Source organism: Cetorhinus maximus, chromosome 24, assembly GCF_964194155.1.
Source record: "Cetorhinus maximus chromosome 24, sCetMax3.hap1.1, whole genome shotgun sequence".
In the NCBI taxonomy this organism is placed as follows: domain Eukaryota; kingdom Metazoa; phylum Chordata; class Chondrichthyes; order Lamniformes; family Cetorhinidae; genus Cetorhinus; species Cetorhinus maximus.
This window is the reverse complement of record NC_135902.1, coordinates 7,830,198-7,849,764: the sequence shown is the minus strand read 5'-3', so window position 1 is coordinate 7,849,764 and position 19,567 is coordinate 7,830,198. Positions and strand designations below refer to the sequence as shown.

General features: G+C 43.5%; 1 protein-coding gene across 1 annotated transcript in view; it reads right to left on the bottom strand.

Moving 5' to 3' along the window:
• Positions 1-19,567, bottom strand: part of LOC144699628 (protein shisa-6-like) — a 560,335-nt gene that overhangs the window by 408,418 nt on the left and 132,350 nt on the right. Inside the window, exon 3 of the mRNA XM_078570705.1 lies at positions 17,508-17,618. Coding sequence (XP_078426831.1) covers positions 17,508-17,618 — 111 coding nt within the window. The remainder of the gene's footprint in view (positions 1-17,507; positions 17,619-19,567) is intronic.

Here is a 19,567-nt window from a genome sequence, read left to right as displayed (position 1 = left end):
CAAGTCCTGAAGTGGGACTTAAACCTAGAGCTTCTGGCCCAGAAATAGGGACACTACCCACTGCTCCTCATGACTGTCCTGCTATTCCCTCCTTAATGACGGATTCTAGCATTTTCCCTCTGGCAGATTTTAGGTTAAATGGCCTATAATTTCCTGCTTTCTGCCTCCCTCATTTCTTGAATAGAGGTGAAACATTAGTGATTTTCCAATCCACTAGCTCTTGAATCTAGGAAATTTTGGAAGATCTCCACCAATGCATCCACTGTCTCTGCAGCCGCTTCTTTTAAGGCCCTCGGATGCAGACTATTAGGTTCATGTGACTTGTCTACGTTTAGTTCTACTGGCTAGAATAGTACGCTTGTCGGGCGGGCGTGCGCCCAACCCGAACAAGTGTAAAATGATGTGCAATGACGTTGGGTGACTGCCCTGATATCATCGCTCACTTGCATGATGTTTCGATTGGCGGGCGCGCATGAGAGTTTGCAGTGTGCCTGCTGACAATTACAAGGCCTATTAAAGCCATTAAAGTCCCAATTAAATGTTATTTTGCACTACCCGTTCAATCTTACAGTTGGTGGGCAGGCAAAAAGGCTAAGCGGCCTTTGCACTTATTAGTGAAACCTCATCCACGGGTGGGATGAGGTTTCCATTAACATTTCATTAAAATCATGTCCCTGCTCATGAGGGGACATGTTTTTTTTTACCGTTTTATAATTCTTTATTTTTCATTTTTTATATCTTCAGCTCCCTGGGGCAGCTCTGTGTCTCAGGGAGCTTTTTCCTGCGCACACTTACGCACGTGTGAACTTGCACGCTCGCTCTCCTCCCCCACCCCACCCCCCCCACAGGCAGCGCTGAGCACTGTCACACACATTTCACGCTGGGCGGGCCTTAGTTGGCTCCGATCGCAGGCAGGGGTCAGCTTCCTTACTGAGCCCGCCCGACGAGGGCAAAATTTTGCCCACTAGCTCCCCGGGCACCTTTTCCCTTTAACACCTTCATTTTCAAATATTCTTGGGATGTTTTTTGTGTCTTCTATAGTGAAGACAGATGCAAAATACCTGTTCAAAGCTTTTGCCATTTCCTTGTTTCTCATTATTAATTCCCCAGTCTCACCTTCTAAGGGATCAACACATTTTATTTACTCTTTTCCTTTTTAAATACTTACTGTCTGTTTTTATATTTCTAGCTAGCTTACACTCATACTCTATCATTATTTTTTAGCCATTCTTTGCTAATTTCTAAAATTTGTCCGACTTTCTGTCCTACCACTAACCTTTGCAATATTGTATTTCTTTCAATTTGATACTAACCCTAAAAGAAAAGGTGTTCAACGTGTGCATGGCATCAAGTTGTGCCACCATACATTGAATATTATTGTATGAATAATATTTATTCCCTTTATAATTCTGTAGTCTATTCACATAATCCAATCACCCACTAGATGAATTGCAGTAATTCTCACCTGCAGAAATGCTAATGTTTCAAATGTTTATCTAAACAGACTGGTTTAACACCCTCATTATTCACTAATCCTGCCAGTGGAGTTGCCACCAATGTGAAGCCAACGGTTCAAACTTTTAAAGAAAACTTGGGCCCTCAGCTGTAAATGTCTAATATTATGATTCCGGTCCTTTTCTCGCTCTGGGAATTTTACTGGGAGCTGGAGGGTGAGAGCTGTCTATGTTTTATTTTAAAGTGACATAGTGGTTATGCCACTGGGCAGTAATCTTGAATTCACTGGTCACTGGTCAAATCCCAGCATGGCAGCTGGTGGAATTTTAAGTCAATGAATAAAATCTGGGATTGAAGGCTAGTCTCAATAATGATGACCATGAAACTATCATCAACTGTTGTTAAAAAAAAACCCATCCGGTTTATTGATGTCTTTTGGGGACGGAAATCTGCCATCCTTACCTGGTCTGGTTTACATGTGACTTCAGATCACGGCAATGTGGTTGACTCTTAACCACTCTGTGAAATGGCCTAGGAAGCCAATTAGTTCAAATCAATTAGGGATGGGCAACAAATGCTGGCCTTGCCACAACACCCACATCTCATGAAAAGAATAAAATAAAAAAAACATTTTTTTTTTACAAGGAGAGCTTTATTCAGCCCTCATGGAAGAGCAATGCAAGTGATTAGTGTAACCTTGGCTGCATACTGGCCCTGATCTTCAAAATCTCTCTGAGCGTTGGACTCCAACTATTACATAGAATTTACAGCACAAATACAGACCAGTTTGCCCGAAAGGTCATGCCGGTGGTTATGCTCCATGCAAGCCTCCTCCCAGCTCACAATAACATGTATTTATATGGAAAAATGTCCCAAGGTGTTTTGTGGAAGCTCAAGATTACCAAATTGCTGAACCGAGGAAAGAGCAATTAGGAGTGGTGAAAACTTCATTATAAAAGTTTTAAGCAGTCTTAAAGGAGTGGCAGGTGATGAGACAGAAGCCTTTCGGAAGGAAATTCCAGAGTGTGTCATCTCGATGGCTGAAGGCATGACTGTTAATGTCTGAATGAAGAGATGGGGGAGGAATGCACAAAAGACAGAGTTGAGGTTGTTGGAGGATTAGAAAATAGAGATGGCTGAGGCCAGGTTTAAATACAAGGATAAGAATTTTACATTTGAAGTGATGGGTGGTTTTTGCAACAGCAGTGTTTGTGGCAATTGTGTCGAATCCAGGCTGGTTGTGGATCAACATATTTTTCCTTCATGGAATAATCAAGATGTATCTGTGTTCCCAAGTGCTCTGCAAAGTCTCACTGGTTGGTTCCGATGGAATATGGATTGTTGGCTTTGTGAAATCCTACTTTCCATGTACCAAACTGGATAACAAGGCCTGAAATAATAGGAATATTTAGATTTACCCCCGCACCTATTTGTCTGATGACTAAAACACTTCCCAGAGCTTTTGGTGTCTGAAAACCATGTAACTAATTGTGGGTTGCCATTTATCTTAACTATGCATTGTTAGTCTCTTGTTTTCTTGTAGTTCAGTCATGTTCAAAATAAAAGAATCTTGATTTTCTCATAGCCTCCCATGCTATAAATAAAATCTGAAAGAAAACTCATGCTCTTGAATCAGCACCAAAAACTGACTTCAACATGTATATTTCCAATCAAGAACTAAGACTATCACTCCCTGGGTGCAGGGTCCCACAATCCAATCCCAATGATATGAGCACCATATGTGTGAAGTGTGCCCTGCAACAACCTCCATAACAATGAGGACTAAAAGTCATTTGAATACATTTGTTACAATGTAAGATGTACATTGTGATTCTCTCAGAGACCATTGCACTTCGAAGAGGTGTCACCTTCATGATGTTTGGCAAGGCAAACTGTTCAAATGCTCAATGCAATCACTTTAACTGTACCAACACATCATCATATGTGACAGTTTAATGAAAATAATAAACACCCTTCTCCCCCTCCAAAAACACCACCCTTTTCAGTTCATCCAATCTAATTTAATTCTGCAGGATGATATTTAGCAATTGAAATAGAATTTTGCATATGTTTACACGATTTAAAAAAAATAAATGGAAGCCCACACTCAGAGGATTAATTCACCAGAATGCAATTCCATGCTATAAACACACGTTTTTAGACTTCGGGGGGAGAGGAAGTTAGAACTGTTACAATAAGACTGTTTAATAAATGATGCGTTCAATAAATTACTCTGTCCTGACTATTGGATTCCAGCAAATCTGGATACACGGAGATAGTGGTAGAGTTTGGCTGCCGCAGCATTTCGACATTGAGACAGTGCAAGAAATGAATGAGAGTCCAGATCCCATTCATTTCAATAAAACAGACGGCTTTGATCAACAGTGCAATACTTGTGGCCATTTTCAGCTATTGGGCTTTGTGAAACTGATGTGCTCCACTTAAAATTCAATTGATCCACTTGCCGCTGTACTCCATTCAGCAGTGTGGCTTTTATGACTTTTACCAGGGTCCGGTGCCTTTGACTGTCAAAAAGGAATAATGCCGCATTCCTGTCATGAAGCTGAAGGCAGTGCATCTGGCACTCCCACCTGCCTCCGCTTTCTACTCGATAACCCCACTGCAAAATGCCAATAGTCAGGCTGGCTCAGGTTTGTCTCTCTGAGTCTGCGGTCCGCTGTATATCACAACGCCTGCACTGCTCAGTGGCTGCCTGACTGACTTGAGATTTTGCATTTATATTCCGCCCCATTAACTTTTATTGCCTCCTGTGAGTCTCCTCTTGGGTCATGCTAGAGTCAGTGCTGTTGCTCTCACAGGACATATGTATTCCAGGTTCAGTGGGTTTTACACAGCTTGACTTAACACTGCTTTGTAATCAAAATTCAGGAGACTGCGGGAGGTGTAAAGAATGAAATACTGCCTGATCCGATTTGTTTCTACACGTAAGAGACGGAAGTTAAGGTTTTCACTTAAAAAAAAGAATGTTTGTTCCTGTATGAAGGTGCTGCTGACAAGGCAGCATTTTCTTACCTATCCCTAATTGCCCAGTAAAGGTGGTTGTGGTGCTGGGTCACCTTATTGCAATCTTTGTGGTGATAATGTGCCCACTGTGATGCTGGGTCAGGCATTCCAAGATTTTCAATCAGCAACGACGAAGGGACAGTGATGTATGTCTCCAAATCCGATTCTGTATCACTTGGAGGGTAACTTAGAAGTGATGGTGTTTCTATGATCTTTCTGTTCTTGTCCTTCTTTGTGGTAAAAGTCACCAGCCTGGGCTGTGCTGCCATAATAGCCTTGATGAATTGTTGCATTGCATCCTGCAGATCACTGGGTAATGGAGAGGGTGGACATTCAGTCCAGTGGCAGGGATACCAATCAGGTAGGCTGCTCTGCACTGGATGTTTTTGACCTCCTTGAGTGTTGTGGCGGCACTTATCCAGGCAAGTGGTGAGGATTACTTCATACTCCTTACTTGAGCTCTATAGATGTGAAGAGGATTTGTGGGACAAGGAATTGAGCCATTCATCACAGAGTACACAGCTTCTGCCCTGCTCCTGTAGCTACAATGTTGACAATGGTAACTCCCCAGGGTGTTAATGACTGAGGAAACATCAGTGATGGTGTGGTTGAAAATTAGGGGTAGATGGTTGGACGAAAGCTGCCTATCATTTGTTTGTCCAAGGCGGAATGTTGTCCAAATCCTGCTGTGGTTGGCTTGGGCGCCTTATTATTGGAAGAGTTTTGAATGATGCTAAACACAGATATAGTAAATGAATAGCCCCACTCTTGACTTTACAATGGAGGGTTGCTTTTTAGTGAAGCAGCTGGACATGGTTGGGCCAAAGACCAATGTTCCCTGTTAGCTGCACGTGCATGCAGTAATCTGGAAGGTACTGCACAGGTCACTCACATGCTGTTCGCTTTAGATACTGCAAAAGATACCTTGTACTAAAAGGAACGATGAAAGGGACACTATGAAAAAACTTAGGGGGCACATTGGCGAGGAAGCTTCCCTGAGAAACTCTTACAACAATTTCCTGGGCCTGTAATAATTGGCCCCCACCAATTACGACCATCTCCGAAATACTGGTCATCCATTGAGATGGGTAGGCAGCTAGTCCTTTTTCCCAGTCTACGTTGCTGCTGAGGTGGTTGATAAGACACATAACAAAATGTAAAATGTATAGGGTTTAACCTTTCCGCTGATTCTCTCTATATTTCCCCTCCTTGTGCAGAACCGGCCTGGTTTAGTTTAAGAATGAATTCACTGGAGACTCTCAGGGGCATGGCCGACATCCAACCACTGTTACCATCACTGTGGAGACCATTAACTTTTGATAAGAAATTCAAACCTCCAGTTGATAGCCGAAAGGATGCCCATGACAAAATTTCATGTTTTAGGACTTTTAAATCCAGACTAAAAGCACTGTTGACTAAACGTACTTTTATAGGCAACTTATACTTTAAACTACACAACAGAACTTTCCCCCTTTCACTGTTAACACAACCAAAAAGCCCACTCTGCAGATATACTCTACATTGCCCCTTAAGTAATCATTCGATTTTCCTGGACCCAGTCTAAATTGATTCTTAGCTCCCAAGGTTTGACTTCTGTTCCTTTCCTTTCCTAACCTGGTAACTTTTAACTTAGAACTGTCGTTCACAGTAAGAGATTTTTTTCCTGGCAATTCTCACTATTCAAGCTAGGCAAATCTTCCAGCCTTTTGTTTCAAATCTTTGCAAATTTGGTCTTATCAATTCAAGCACGAGCTCCCATCCACATTCCCGCGTGCTGAACCATAGAGACTTTCTGCTTTCTCCCAGACCCTGGTAGACTAACTTCTCCCACTCTCAATGTTCATCTCCCATGGCAACATGAATCACATGGGCCTTATATCCAGTTAGAAATGCTGATTATTTACCCTGGAGACCCCAACTCTCTTTTATCCTGGAAATAAATGGGCAATTTAAAACATAACTGTTCACAACCCAACATTCTCAACACCTTCCTGGGACTTTGGAGACTAGCAGTCTAACCATTGTAAGCACAGCTGCAGCTGTCATTGTCTCCAAGTGTGAACATCTTGCGCTTTCTTTCCAGAAAAATAACCCAGACCTCCCTTTAATCTTTGCTAGTCACATCGTCCAGACCTGTTGTTAGGCAGACCTCAGAACAGGTCACATAACCCCTTTCATTTTATCCTCAGTTAAAGACACAATCCAAAAACATAACAATCTTATAAACCTCATTGGAACACCACACCTTACAGAGCTGGGGTGATGGGGCATGTGGGAGAAACTGGTTATAAAAGCTACACCCAGAAGGTGCTGTGAAGGGAGAGAGAAGAGAGAGGCAAGAGGTGAGATGTTGTTGCAGTGGCTTGTCATTCTATTTTGTATACTGTGTTTGGAGTTCTATCCAGTGCTTATGTTGGTCTTCATGTTAAGTCAAGTACAAATGGACAGCTCCCTTAGGATCAGTTATTTTCAAAAGAAAAATCTGCTTATAAACAATGATCATTTTTTAAGGCGGCATTTTATTTTCATCGTTTATATTTTCCTCCTTGTGTGTTTTTATGTTCCAAGAAGGTGACCTATTTCCGGGCTTTGCCCACTTCCACTCCTGAAACAGCTGTTAGAAAGTGCGTAAGAGCACTAACGCCTGATTATTCCTCTATCCCTTGATGGCAACATAGTGGAAATTGGAAACAACAAACTCCTCACCCACTCATCCACAGGCCACCACACACCAGGCATTGTATATCTCTTTTGTAGAGCTTTCTAAACCTCTTGCAGCAAAAAGGCAACAAACATTAGTTTGTTCTCTCACTGGAAATTGAGTTCAGACAGGCTGTTTGACTGTCGCAAGGGTCTTAACCCACGCTGTGGGAATCACAAACTGATGGAGTAGACGTAAATGTTCTTGAAGGGCAGACAAGGTCTGTTTGACTGTCACTCGTGCCTCTGTGGCTGCCGATCTTCTGCTTCAGGGGTCAGCGGGCCCAACTCGATCCTGCACCTGCAGCAAAGTCCCCACTCCCGTGTCCCCCAACACCAAGCAAAAATTGAGTGTGTTAGGGTGCTTTTTACCAGGATGGGTCTGGCGTGTCGGGAAGCTTCCTGACTCGAGCTAACCACCTCACTGGCGGAAATCTGGCCCCTGCTGACCGATGTGAGGCAGTGCACCTCCCTCTTTATTAAATCACCGTGTGAATTGGGTGCTTGATGGGTAGATATTAATAAATTTCCTGTAACAAGTCTCCTAAGAAGTTCCACAAGGGAAATCAGAGGAGTTCAGAAAAATGTTAGGGGAGTCCGATCAAAGAAATAGACTTTAAGGAGTCCAGTGTAGTTGGGAAAAGATGGAGATGGGTCAATGAAATTCCAGAGTGTAATGGCTGAGGAAGAGGCCTTGTGGTGCGGTGGGTGGTTGTCCTGCCTCTGAGCCAGAGGCTCTGGGTTCAAGCACTTGATGGCCAAGGAAGGTGTGTTCATAACTTGGCGAAACAGATTGAGCATCAACTCGTAAGTCTTACAAACATATGCCAATAGCAGACAGTAAGAGTGGGAGAGATTCCTGGTCAGTTGTCCATCTGCAGAAGGCAACAGCAAACCCTGCAGTACCTTGCCAAGCATAACCATGGACCAACACAGAAGTCCTTGGTTACCAATGCCCTTTCAAGGTGTGGCACCTGAAGAGAGGGAACATGTCTGAGGTTCTGACAATGATTGTGGGATTAGAGGTGATGGAGAGATCACAATTCTAGTTGTTAAAATGTAGGATCTTAAAAGAGGACCTTTCTTATTTTTTCATCATCAACAATCATGGACTGATATGTCCATAAGGCATGTAGGAGGTACCCAGCTGCTGGTCCAATGCCACATTTTGCAGGAAAATCCATTGTAAAAAGAAAATGAGAGGACCTTCTTTGTACTTTGCCCTCTCCAGTTTTTCTTTCCTATCCTTCTGAAAATGTTGGTTCATGCTGGAATGCAGTTGTATGGCTGCCAACTACACTTAGGCAGTCCATCCAGGTGGTCATTCTTCATGTGGGTGCTAATGGTATAAGCTATTGGCTTGCGGGGTCATCAAAACTGAACAGCAGACATTCAGTCCACACCTTATTCCGCACGCAACGTGTGTATCTATTAACCATTAGATGATAAGCTGGTGAATGGAAATATTGGCTTATATCTCTTCTATTCCCCATACCAGCCGCACCTCCCCAACACCTGCCCCCCACCCACCGCCCCGAATCTTCTCTTAACCCTGGGGTTTTGAGGCCTATTTCAAGCACACCTGTGACCACCCTGGCTAAGATCAGCAAAAAGAGCCCACACTGGTCATTGATGCCCCTAAGCATTGAAATTGTAGGAGGGAGCAAAAAAAAACTGAAATAAAAATAATTTGCAGCTAGAAAATTTCCACAAAATATCAAAACAAAAAGGTAAAGGTTAAATTGAAAGATGGGTGAGTGTGCGAAAACAGACAGCAGAGTCCCTGCTGGCAACTCTGCTGAACAGCAGTTTGTGAGATTAATCAGGCCACTGATTTTCTGCATCAAGATATTAAACAGATGGTGATGTTGAGCTTCTCCATATAAGATCTCAGCTTCCTTTAGTAGCTGTATTGATCAGGTTTGAAGACCATGGGTTGAAGACTGTTGAATAATGCTGGATAGAGCCCCAATTCTTTAATACCCCCCCACTGCAAGGATTACTGAACTGCTAGGCAATGTGTTTGTTTGTTTTGCTAATGTTAGCTAATTAAAAGCGTTAATGATGTTACATGAGAGTTTAATGACACCATTTATGAATGATTTAACACATTTCTGTAATTATGGGAAGAAGGACAGAGAATTCAATCATTTTGTACTCAGAGCTGTGTTTTTGGAATCACAGTATAAGGGTTTCGAGGCATCATTTCCTGTGGCTGGTTTCACTGATGTGAAGATTTATGGTGACATTGGTGAATCGCATGGACTCATCAGTGTATAAGGGAACTTGGCAATGTGAGGACGTTGATTTCCTATGAGACCGTGTGTGCATAGCTTTCAAAGACAGTGTCCAGATTTTCGGCTTTGTTGGCAATAATGAGGAGAGGAGCCCAACAACATTGCAAGTCCCATTAAAACCACACAAGGAACAGTAGCAGGAATTCATTTTTCTTTCGCATTATGGGTTAGATTGTGGAGCTTATCTGTGTTTCCATTGACAGGACATCATATGCATATAAAGTAAAGCAAATTGAAATGGCAGGCTATATCTCTTCCATATACTCTGCCTTTATGAGTATTTCAGTTACTGATGGGACCCAAATCATTTAGATTTGGCTTCAGTCCAGCTGCTTGCTAGCTTTGTAGCCCAGGTTTAATTTTTCTTACCCCTAAATTTTATTTTAGTTCTAAAAATATTTTTCTAATTCCACCAAAACAATATATAAGTAATATTTGGTACTTTTATGATATGCTTGTGCTACTATAGCCAAATAAAAGGAGAAGTGCCCAAGAATTGCCTTTAATGTGCCCTTAAAATTGAGTCTGTAGTCTGGCTAAATGGTGGGAAAGGAAAGGCTAATGCTAATTAACCATGAAAGTTTATACAATTGTGTGAAGAGGGCACTCAGGAGAGTGCATATATTCGTTACGCTGTGTCAACTCAACTTTATCACATTTATGCAGCTCTTCCTCGAGGCTTTTCCTTGCCTAGTTTACGTTCTGTAACTACAAAGCAGAGAAAATAAATCTTTCTATTAAGAGCTTCCATCTTACTGAGGAGGCTTCAGGCCAATCCACACCCAACAACCGGCTCTGAAAACTCTGCTCACATTTTGACAGCTGTGACAAATTCCAGCACAGCAGTTCAGACAATACACAACATTCTAAAACAATCAACAACATTTTTTTAAAAAGTCAATGCACTCTATCTCCCAATGTTACTGGAGCCTTAAAAAATCCAGCATCTGGATCCACATCTTCACAAAACCATAATCCATAAGACCATAAGACATAGGAGCAGAAGTAGGCCATTCGGCTCATCAAGTGCACTCCGCCACTCAATGAGATCTTGGCTGATCTGATAATCCTCAACTCCACTTTCCTGCCTTTTCCCCATAACCCTTGATTCCCTTACTGATTAAAAATCTGTCTATCTCAGCCTTGAATATACTTAATGACCCAGCCTCTACAGCCCTCTGCAGTAAAGAATTCCACAGATTCACTACCCTCTGAGAGAAGAAATTCCTCCTCATCTCTGTCTTAAATGGGCGACCCCTTACTCTGAGATTATGCCTCCTGGTCCTAGACTTTCCCACAAGGGGAAACAACCTCTCAGCATCTACCCTGTCAAGCCCCCTAAGAATCTTATATGTTTCAATAAGGTTGCCTCTCATCCTTCTAAACTCCAATGAGTACAGGCCCAACCTACTCAACTTCTCCTCATAAGAAAATCTCTCCATACCCGGGATCAACCTAGTGAACTTTCTCTGGACTGCTCCCAATGCCAGTGTATCTTTCCTTAGATAAGGGGACCAAAACTGTTCACAGTATTCTAGGTGTGGTTTAACCAGTGCCTTGTATAGTTTTAGCAAGACTTCCCTATTTTTATACTCCATTCCCTGTGAAATAAAGGCCAGCGTTCCATTTGCCTTCCCTATTACCTGCTGAACTTGTATGCTTGCTTTCAGTTCTTCCTTGGGCTATGTACCAAGCTTCATTAAAATCCACCCATTCATTTTTGAGGTATATTGTTTACAGACGAATAAGCTAACAAACAGGGGTGAAAATATGACCTCCACCCACCTGCAGTGACAGAGGTAATAAAATATTCCTCAACAGGGATAGAAGGCAGGCAGTCAGGACGTCGGTCCCAGAAATGGCTCATTAAGGGAGATAAGAAGATATCCTCCCTTATTTGACTTGTGTGAAACCCTTGTGAACAAAGAACTGAGAATCTTAGGGGGTAAACAGGCAACCTCACGTGTCTATTTATTTGGAGGTTCAGGCTGCACTAAATCTATGGCACTTGGCTTAAGTAAAATGCAGGTTGCAGTAAGAAAAGATTTTAAAATACTATTGTGAATCAAACTGCTGTCAAGCTCCGAACCTGTCTGACTGATATCAGGTGACTTGCAGCCGTGCTGACCCGAAGATTTTGGGTGCCAGCCTACCTCAGTCCGTTACTCCTGTAAATCCAGGAAACCGGTGTGAGCTGACCTTCTGTACAGAGACGGGGTCGTGTAAATGACCTACAGGGAATTTTCAGCAGACATTTTTAGGAAGTAGTACCGAGATTGAAGAAATTCGCATGTGCGCATGTTTCAGCATAAAACTGGTGGAAATTGGTTAATTTTCTTGCTATAAACAGAGCAGGGCCACTTATACCTAAACATTTTAGAGAATTCTGCCAAATTATGTCAATCCGGACACTGCTCCCTTCTGTGAGTTCGTAATCAGCGAGCAGTTGATGCTGAATGACAGGGACGTAACTTTGAAACCTTTGTTACTTTGGCCGGGATTTTCGGTGCCCACTGGTGTCGGGCGTGTCCGGTGCCCTGAGTGGACAATATGGCAAGAAAGCCAAAAATTGGTTTCACGACGTCGCGGAACCAGCTTGCGATTGTCCTCTACGCCCACCAATGGTGGGCCATGTTCCCCGCCATCGGACGTCAGGAACCTCATTGTAATATATCAGCATATCATTATAAGGCCAGCCTGCTGGTCTCATTCTCCACCATTGGCGGGAAAACACACCGACATGTTTCACAACAACAACAAGTGGCGCCTGCACTTTGCTCAGGACTTCAAGGTTTGTTTGTCTACCTTGCTTCGGGCAGCACTCGCAGTCATCAGCGCCAGGACTCACAGACAGCAACACCTCACTTCTAGGGTGGCTCATGGGTAGGTCTCTACCTACTAGAACAGCCATATATAGGTGGCTTTTCAATGGCTGCAGGACTAGGGCTTGCTTGGGGAAGGGGGAGAACTGGCCCCAGGCAAGGGAAGAGGCTGCAGGACGAGGGCTGTACTGGGGAAGGAGGGTAACCCAGGGTGTGTGTGGGGGCACATGTTGATCTGTGCAAGTGGCCTCAAGATGGTGAGGGCTGAGGAGGCAGTTTCCAGAGGAGATGAGGCCAGATGGAGATGTGAGGGTATGTGTGTGAGAGTGAGTGGTGATGTCCCTTGAGCTGGCAGTGAGTGAGATGACAGTGAATATGTGATGGGCTTGAGTGTGTGAGTTTAGATTGATGAGATGGTTGCCATATCCTGGCGGCACGGATGAGATCATTCACCCTCTATCTGCATTGGATAACCAGCCTTTTCTGTGCAGTGATCACCACTGCCATCGCCTGCCACACCTGAGTGGTAATGTTGCTGCCCCACCTGGCCAGGCAGGGTTAGAGGACATCACAGCGGGCCACCATGGTGTCCAAAAGGCACTCAAAGCCTGCAGGCTTCTTGCCTTTCGGGGCCATGTCTTCTATGCTGCAGTCCTGGGCTGGAAACACTGAGCACAGCTGTACTTTAAATGCAGTGCCTGGCATGATGAAGCGATGCGGTGACAGCATGGCAGGTGAGTCAGAGCGGCATGTATCCCAGGAGTACATAAATGATGCGGCTGGTTTGGGACGATATGTCATGAAAAGCCGCCATTGTGGCTGGTGGGAAAAATGGTACCACACTTAGTGCAAATCTGGGACAATTCCACCCTTTGTCAATTAATCCTTCTCCTCCAGGTACCATGACCTAAGAAGGTGTTGGTAACCATGGACTTCCATTGGATTGGTCCATGCTTGGCAAAGTACTGCAGTATGGCAGACAAGCAAACTCTTCCTCTTGTACCACCTGCCATACTGAAAGGATTTATAGGCTGATAATCAACCCATTTAGCCAAGTTACGAATGCATCTTCCGTGGCCATCAAGTCCTGATGTGGGACTTCTGGCCCAGAGGTAGGAATGCTACCAACTGTGCCACAGACTTCTGAATTAACCCCATCTACTGATTATTTTTCTACTTAGTCTATAACTTCAATTGCTGCTACCTACAACTCCAAGATTAATAAACAATTGTTAGTTAATGGCTTTGCTGCATGATTTCACCTTTGGCATGTAAGTATTGATTTGTTTGCTCACTAGCTTCAGTGGATCCTGATGGCAGATTGGAAGTGCAAATAAAGTATCATCAAACTGGTTTACATGAGAAAGTTTGGTGACCAAAATTTAAGCATCATTCACTCTGAGGCTCAAACCAGTGGTCAACTTCAAGCTGATCTTTGATAAGATTAAAGGGATATAAATTTGTCATGACCCTCGATAAATATTCTTGTTAATCTTTTGATCCCAACATTGGAACATTCGTGCATCTTATTTTCTTTCCACCACCCCCACCCCTCCCCACAACCCCCAGTCAGTTCCGCAACCTTTGCTGGTTTATAGTTCTATTGGCACAAATTACTTGCCACTGCACTTTGAAAGGAAAACCTGTTTTAACCCTCCCTAAGAATAAGGAGAACCTTAATGATGCTTGAACCATATTAAAGTGCAAGCTGAGAAATAGGAATGTAAAAGAACGTTATCTGTCAGGCAAGAGCAGCTTGGTAACCAAGGACAAGTCTTGGGTTGCTATGCGATCAGCAGGATGGAGTGGTTGAGTCTTGAGATAAGACATCACCAGGCAGCAAGAAGTGAAATGCATGAAGGAGTAACCTCAAAAAGCTTTGAGCCAACCATGAACAATGAGGGGTATTGGCATGGCTAAAGGAATAAATCATTAAGACGTGCGTGTGAGACTCACAAAGGAAATGCGGACAAAAAGAATATAAGAATTAAACATTATCTAGATTTTTTTTTACTGCAGTCAGCTAGAGAAGACATCTAAAAATTCAACAGACTTTGAATGAATGTTGGTTTTGCCAACTGGACACTTGAGGACTCCAGGACAGGCCTAGTTACGTTTCTTATTTAATCCGCGAATTAGTGGTTAAAGAAAGATAACTCCTCCGAGCGATTGGGGGCCAGGTTTTCGTGGAATCAGGAAGACTGCAGAATATGATGACAGAGTCCAAACCGAGCCTTGTGTAATATGCACACATGCACACTTTGATCTGACGGCCCTGGATAGCAATCAGTGGTGGGAAACTTGATGAATTTGGGAATACTAAAGACTATTGCAGTGCTTGATCACCACTGTGCTTAAGGCTAGCCAATTAGCAGAGGCCAAAAATCAGATTTGGACTCAGCAAGGCTCAGGTACACTGATAAAACTTGCTGGAATAGCAGCTCTCTGTAAATAATACTGGGAACACCAATCTCTAACTGGAAGTGCGTCAGTTATTGGTTTAGTTATTGGTCTCTCTCATGGAGGTTCACCATATTTTGATGTGCAATATTCCCATGACAAAACTACTCAAGCATTATGAATCAAATTATTACACTAATAAAAACAAACGCCAAAATCATAATTTTACATTCTTAGCTTCACTTCCCTGTTTACTATCTCAGCCTTCCTATTTTTTTAATGTAACATTTTGCTGACTTCTAACTATTGTTCTATATATTAACCTGATTATATTGTTCTTGTTGCTCCCCAGTCTCCATTGTCCCATTTCAGTGGTGGGATTACAAATGTTGGCATTTGATTATCTTAAAACGTTAACTTTTGGAGCCAGAACATGTCAGAAACATATCCTTGTCAATCTTCATTCCTTTCTTCAGGATCCAAAGGAGCAGAAGGCAGCTGATGAATTTATTCGTTAGTAGCACCTACAGCCCAGCAGTAAACTGGCCCACGGTGCTGGAAAAGTGAATACTCTTCAATAAGGTTCTCTGGTATTTCAGAGTTTCTGACTGATGGCTGCATTTACGAGCAGAAAAAACTTTATAAAACAGCCCGTTTACAAACTCATCTACTATGGCTGTGAAACCAAACTTTCAAAGAGATGTTCTGTTCTGTGGCCATGATGAAAACACCTGTAATTGGCAATTGTGAAAATATCAGTATGAAAACTGTTCTGGCCCACTTGCCGTAGTAGCAGTGCAATATAGATATAAATGAGACTGCTTCCATAGTGTTTTCATTTTCCCAGCAAAGGCCTGATCATCCGTTGCTAGCATCATCCTTATTACTACATATCACCCAACATAGATTTTAAAAATCCCTGTGTAAATTGACCTTTGCAGCTCTTCCCTTAGTTAGAATGCCAATGTGGAATGTTAATTTCTAGTCAGGCTGACAGAACAAGCTTTCTTGGTCCACTGCATTGATAATGAAATGCTTTCCGCTTCTTCACTCTGATGTGAACTAGATTCCAAATGCTTCTTCATTGGAACCGGACGAGTTATGCTTGTGAGGGTTTTTTTTTCATCCACCTTTCTTTTGTAAATCTGCCTATTAAGAACAAATAAGCATTGGCATGCCAGCAAGTCAAGGTGGCTGACTAAATCTTGGTGAGATATTTTTCAAATCGCTCTTTATAGGCTGTGGGAAATTCTGAAACTCAGTAAAATCTATACATTTTGCTCAACAAAATCTCTAATAATCGTATCCAGTGTTTTGCATAGGAGACTGAAGTAGTGTTAGGGCGGACACGGTAAAGGATTGATGGTGCAAGTGGCAGAAGTAAAATGGAAACCTTGGTTTCTGCCTTTAATTGATTGTCCATTCATTCGCTCCACAATTAATCAAGCAAATCACAGTGCTCTAATAGGCATTTAAACAGCTCATAAAAACACTCTTTCAGGAAACGTGCTTTAATCAACACTGTTGTCTGTAATATTATGATCCACAGAACAAGACGAAGATTCACTGGCAGCAATCAAACACAGCATGTTTGTCATGGTATCTGCCTACAAAGTCTCAATAAATGTAGAAACTACAATAAACCGACCCTCTACCTCAATAAACACACTTCTTGTAAATGGTAAATGGATAAATTGCATATGGAACCATTTGGATATGGACACATACCTGTGTATTTGTCTTTAAATATTTTATTTATGTATAACTATATGAATTTGTGAACTTACAGATAAGATAATGTGTGGTAGAAAAAGAAATTAAACATCCTTATTTGGAACCAAATCAATTCCAAATGCTAATTAAGCTCTCGCTTACCGTTTTACATTTTTGCTTTAGTGTAGGCAGTGACTTTTATGTTTCGCCATCAATCCTGCAAAGCCATGTCCAGGGTTACGAGCACAAGGTGTAGGTATCACGAGGGAGTGGCTGGGAATCTCAAACTCACAAGGTTAGACGTCCAAGCGCTGGGAATCTCTGGGATGGCAAGGCGTGAAACATTGCCCTTGAAGCGCTGGCATGGGAAGGGCCAGAGGATAGCATTCTGCTCTGAGAATCACTGGGGTGATCAGAAACAGGGGATTCGCACAACAATTATACTTTGGAGGCATGCTGAAGCCGAGTTGGAGATTCCAACATCCAAGTGCAGTTGTGGCAATGCATAGAGGAGCCCGCATGAATTCCCTTTTTAAAAACATTTCTGCCCTCCCTGTTTTTTTAACATCAGTTGTCAACATCTAGGAGACACACAAGAGTGGCTACCATCACAATAGGAAACGCCTGGCCAGTGCCTGACACCTCTTTCCTGGCAGCACGGCCACAATCTGGAAGGCCTCATACCTTCCTCTTGGTAAGTTATGAACAAATATATTTATTGTCTCACAGTGCAACATAGCATTACATTTTTTTTTGCATCAACATGTCATCTTTAATACAAACAAGCAACTGCATTGCTACAATATGGCTGCAGTCTTGCAGAACATTGCTTTCCATTTAGATGGGTTTTATTGATGCAAAGCCCAGCATCATATTGAATGAATCCCATGCTTTGTAATCACAACACAAGAAGCTGAAATAGATTTATTATTGCACGTGTGCTCAAACAATCACTTTAATTGTCCCGTGCCCCTGCCAATCTACACTAAAATTCCCTTTCCATCTAATGGGCACACAAACATGGCATCATGCGGGATTGTGGACGGCAGGTTATAAGCATGAAGCACTTTTTGCAAAGAAGTGGTTTCTACTGTACCCTTGAGATGTCCTCGTCCCAGTGTCACAAATCCTGAAGAGATGAAGTTATGCAAGTCTGGTCCTCCACTACGATAGCCATGACTGGCGCTTGAATCTTTTCCATGTAGCCCTGTTGGCAAGATGAAGAGTGGTCACAATTTTCGTCACAAAAAATATGGCAAAGCTTTGGATTAACTGGCATCCAGATGCATTTGTACACAGCAATAACTAATTATCACTTTTTTTTATCACGTAACAGACTTTATTAGAAAATTAAGGTGGCTTCTGCTTTTATAGGCCACGCCCTAAAAAAAATGGCAGAACATCAATAATTACGCATTACTTAGGTACCGTTAAACCGGCGAAAAACTACTCCAGTGCCAGGCTCTAAAGTAGTGTTGCTGTGATGCAGGATCATAGAATTGTTGCCGCGTAGAAGGAGGCTATTCAGACCGTTGTGTCTGTGCAGCTCTCCGAATGATCATTGCACCCAGTGCAGGCTTGTCCAACGTCCAGCCCATGAGCTGGATGCAGCCCGCTAAGCATCCCAATGTGGCCCGCGGAGGTAGTTTCTAAAATGCCGGTAAGTGCAGTGGGAGATTCTTAAAGAAACTGCTCCTCCAATCACAGGCTGCTCCTCTTCCATTTTTGCTGCTGATAGACTCACTGGCGGCAGCGAGTGAACTCCGGAAACAGAGGTATTAGGACAGAGAGAAAGAGAGGCTGCCTTTGCTGAGTGGGGAAGGAGAGACTCGCTCCTGGCCGGGTGGGGGAAGGAGAGACTCGCTGCTGGGCTGGAAGAGGCTGGATGTGATGGTGCAGACGGAGGAGTGGCGGGGTGGGTGGTATGTGATGTGGATGAAAAGACTCACTGCCCAGGGGTGTGGGGGAGAGAGAGAGTGTGATTGAGTGAATGTGTGAGGGAGTGAGTGTGTGTGGGAGTGGATGGTGTGTGGGAATGGATGAATGTGTGTGGGAGACAGTGAGTGTGTGTGGATGAGAGTGAGTGTGTGAGTGTGTGTGTCTGTGTGAGAGAGTGAGTGTGGGTGTGGGCGAGAGTCTGTGTGTGTGTGAGTGAGCGAGTGTGTGTATGTGTGTGTGTGTGGGAGAGAGAGAGTGTGTGTTTGGGGCAGGGGGTGAGAGTGTGTGTGTGTGTGTGGGAGAGAGAGAGTGTGTGTGTTTGGGGAAGAGAGTAAGTGTGTGTGTGTGTTTGGGTGAGAGTGAGTGTGTGTGTGTGTGAGAGAGTGTGTGTGTGGGAGAGTGTGCGTGTGTGCGTTTGTGTGTGTGTGCGCGTGTGTGGGAAAGTGAGTGTGAGTATGTGTGTGTCTGTGGGAGAGAGTGAGCGTACGCGTGTGTGGGAGAGAGTGTTTGTGTGTTTGGGAAGTGTGTGTGTGTGGGAGAGATTGAGCATATGTGTGTGTGGGAGAGTATGTGTGTGTATGTGTGCGTGTGTGTGTGTGTGTGGGACAGAGTGAGCGCATATGTGTGTGGGAGACAATGTGTGTGCATTTGTGTGTGTGGGAGAATGCGTGTGTGTGCGTGTGTGTGGGGATGTGAGTGTGGGTCTGTGGGAGAGAGTGAGTGTATGTGTGCGTGGGAGAGAGTGTGTGTGTGTGTTTGTGTGTGTGTGGGAGAAAGTGAGCGTATATGTGTGTGGAAGAGAGTGTGTGTGTGGGAGAGGGAGTTTGCGTGTGTGTTTGTGTGTGTGGAGACTGTGTGTGTGTGTGGGAGAGAATGAGTGTGTGTGCGTGAGTGGGAAAGAGTGAGAGGGTGTGTGTGAGAGTGAATCTGTGTGTGGGAGCGAGTGAGTCTGTTTGTGTGTGGAAGAGAGTGAGTGTGTGTGTGCGGGGTAGAGGGTGAGTGTGAGTGTGTGTGTGTTTGGGGGAGAGAGTAAGTGTGTTTGGGAAGTGTGTGTGTGGGAGAGAGCGACTGTGAGTGTATGTGTGTGTGTGTTTGGGGGAGAGGGTGAGTGTGTTTGGGAAGTGTGTGTGTGGGAGAGAGTGAGTATGAATGTATGTGTGTGTGTGTTTGGGGAGAGACTGAGTGTGTTTGGGAAGTGTATGTGTGTGGGAGAGAGTG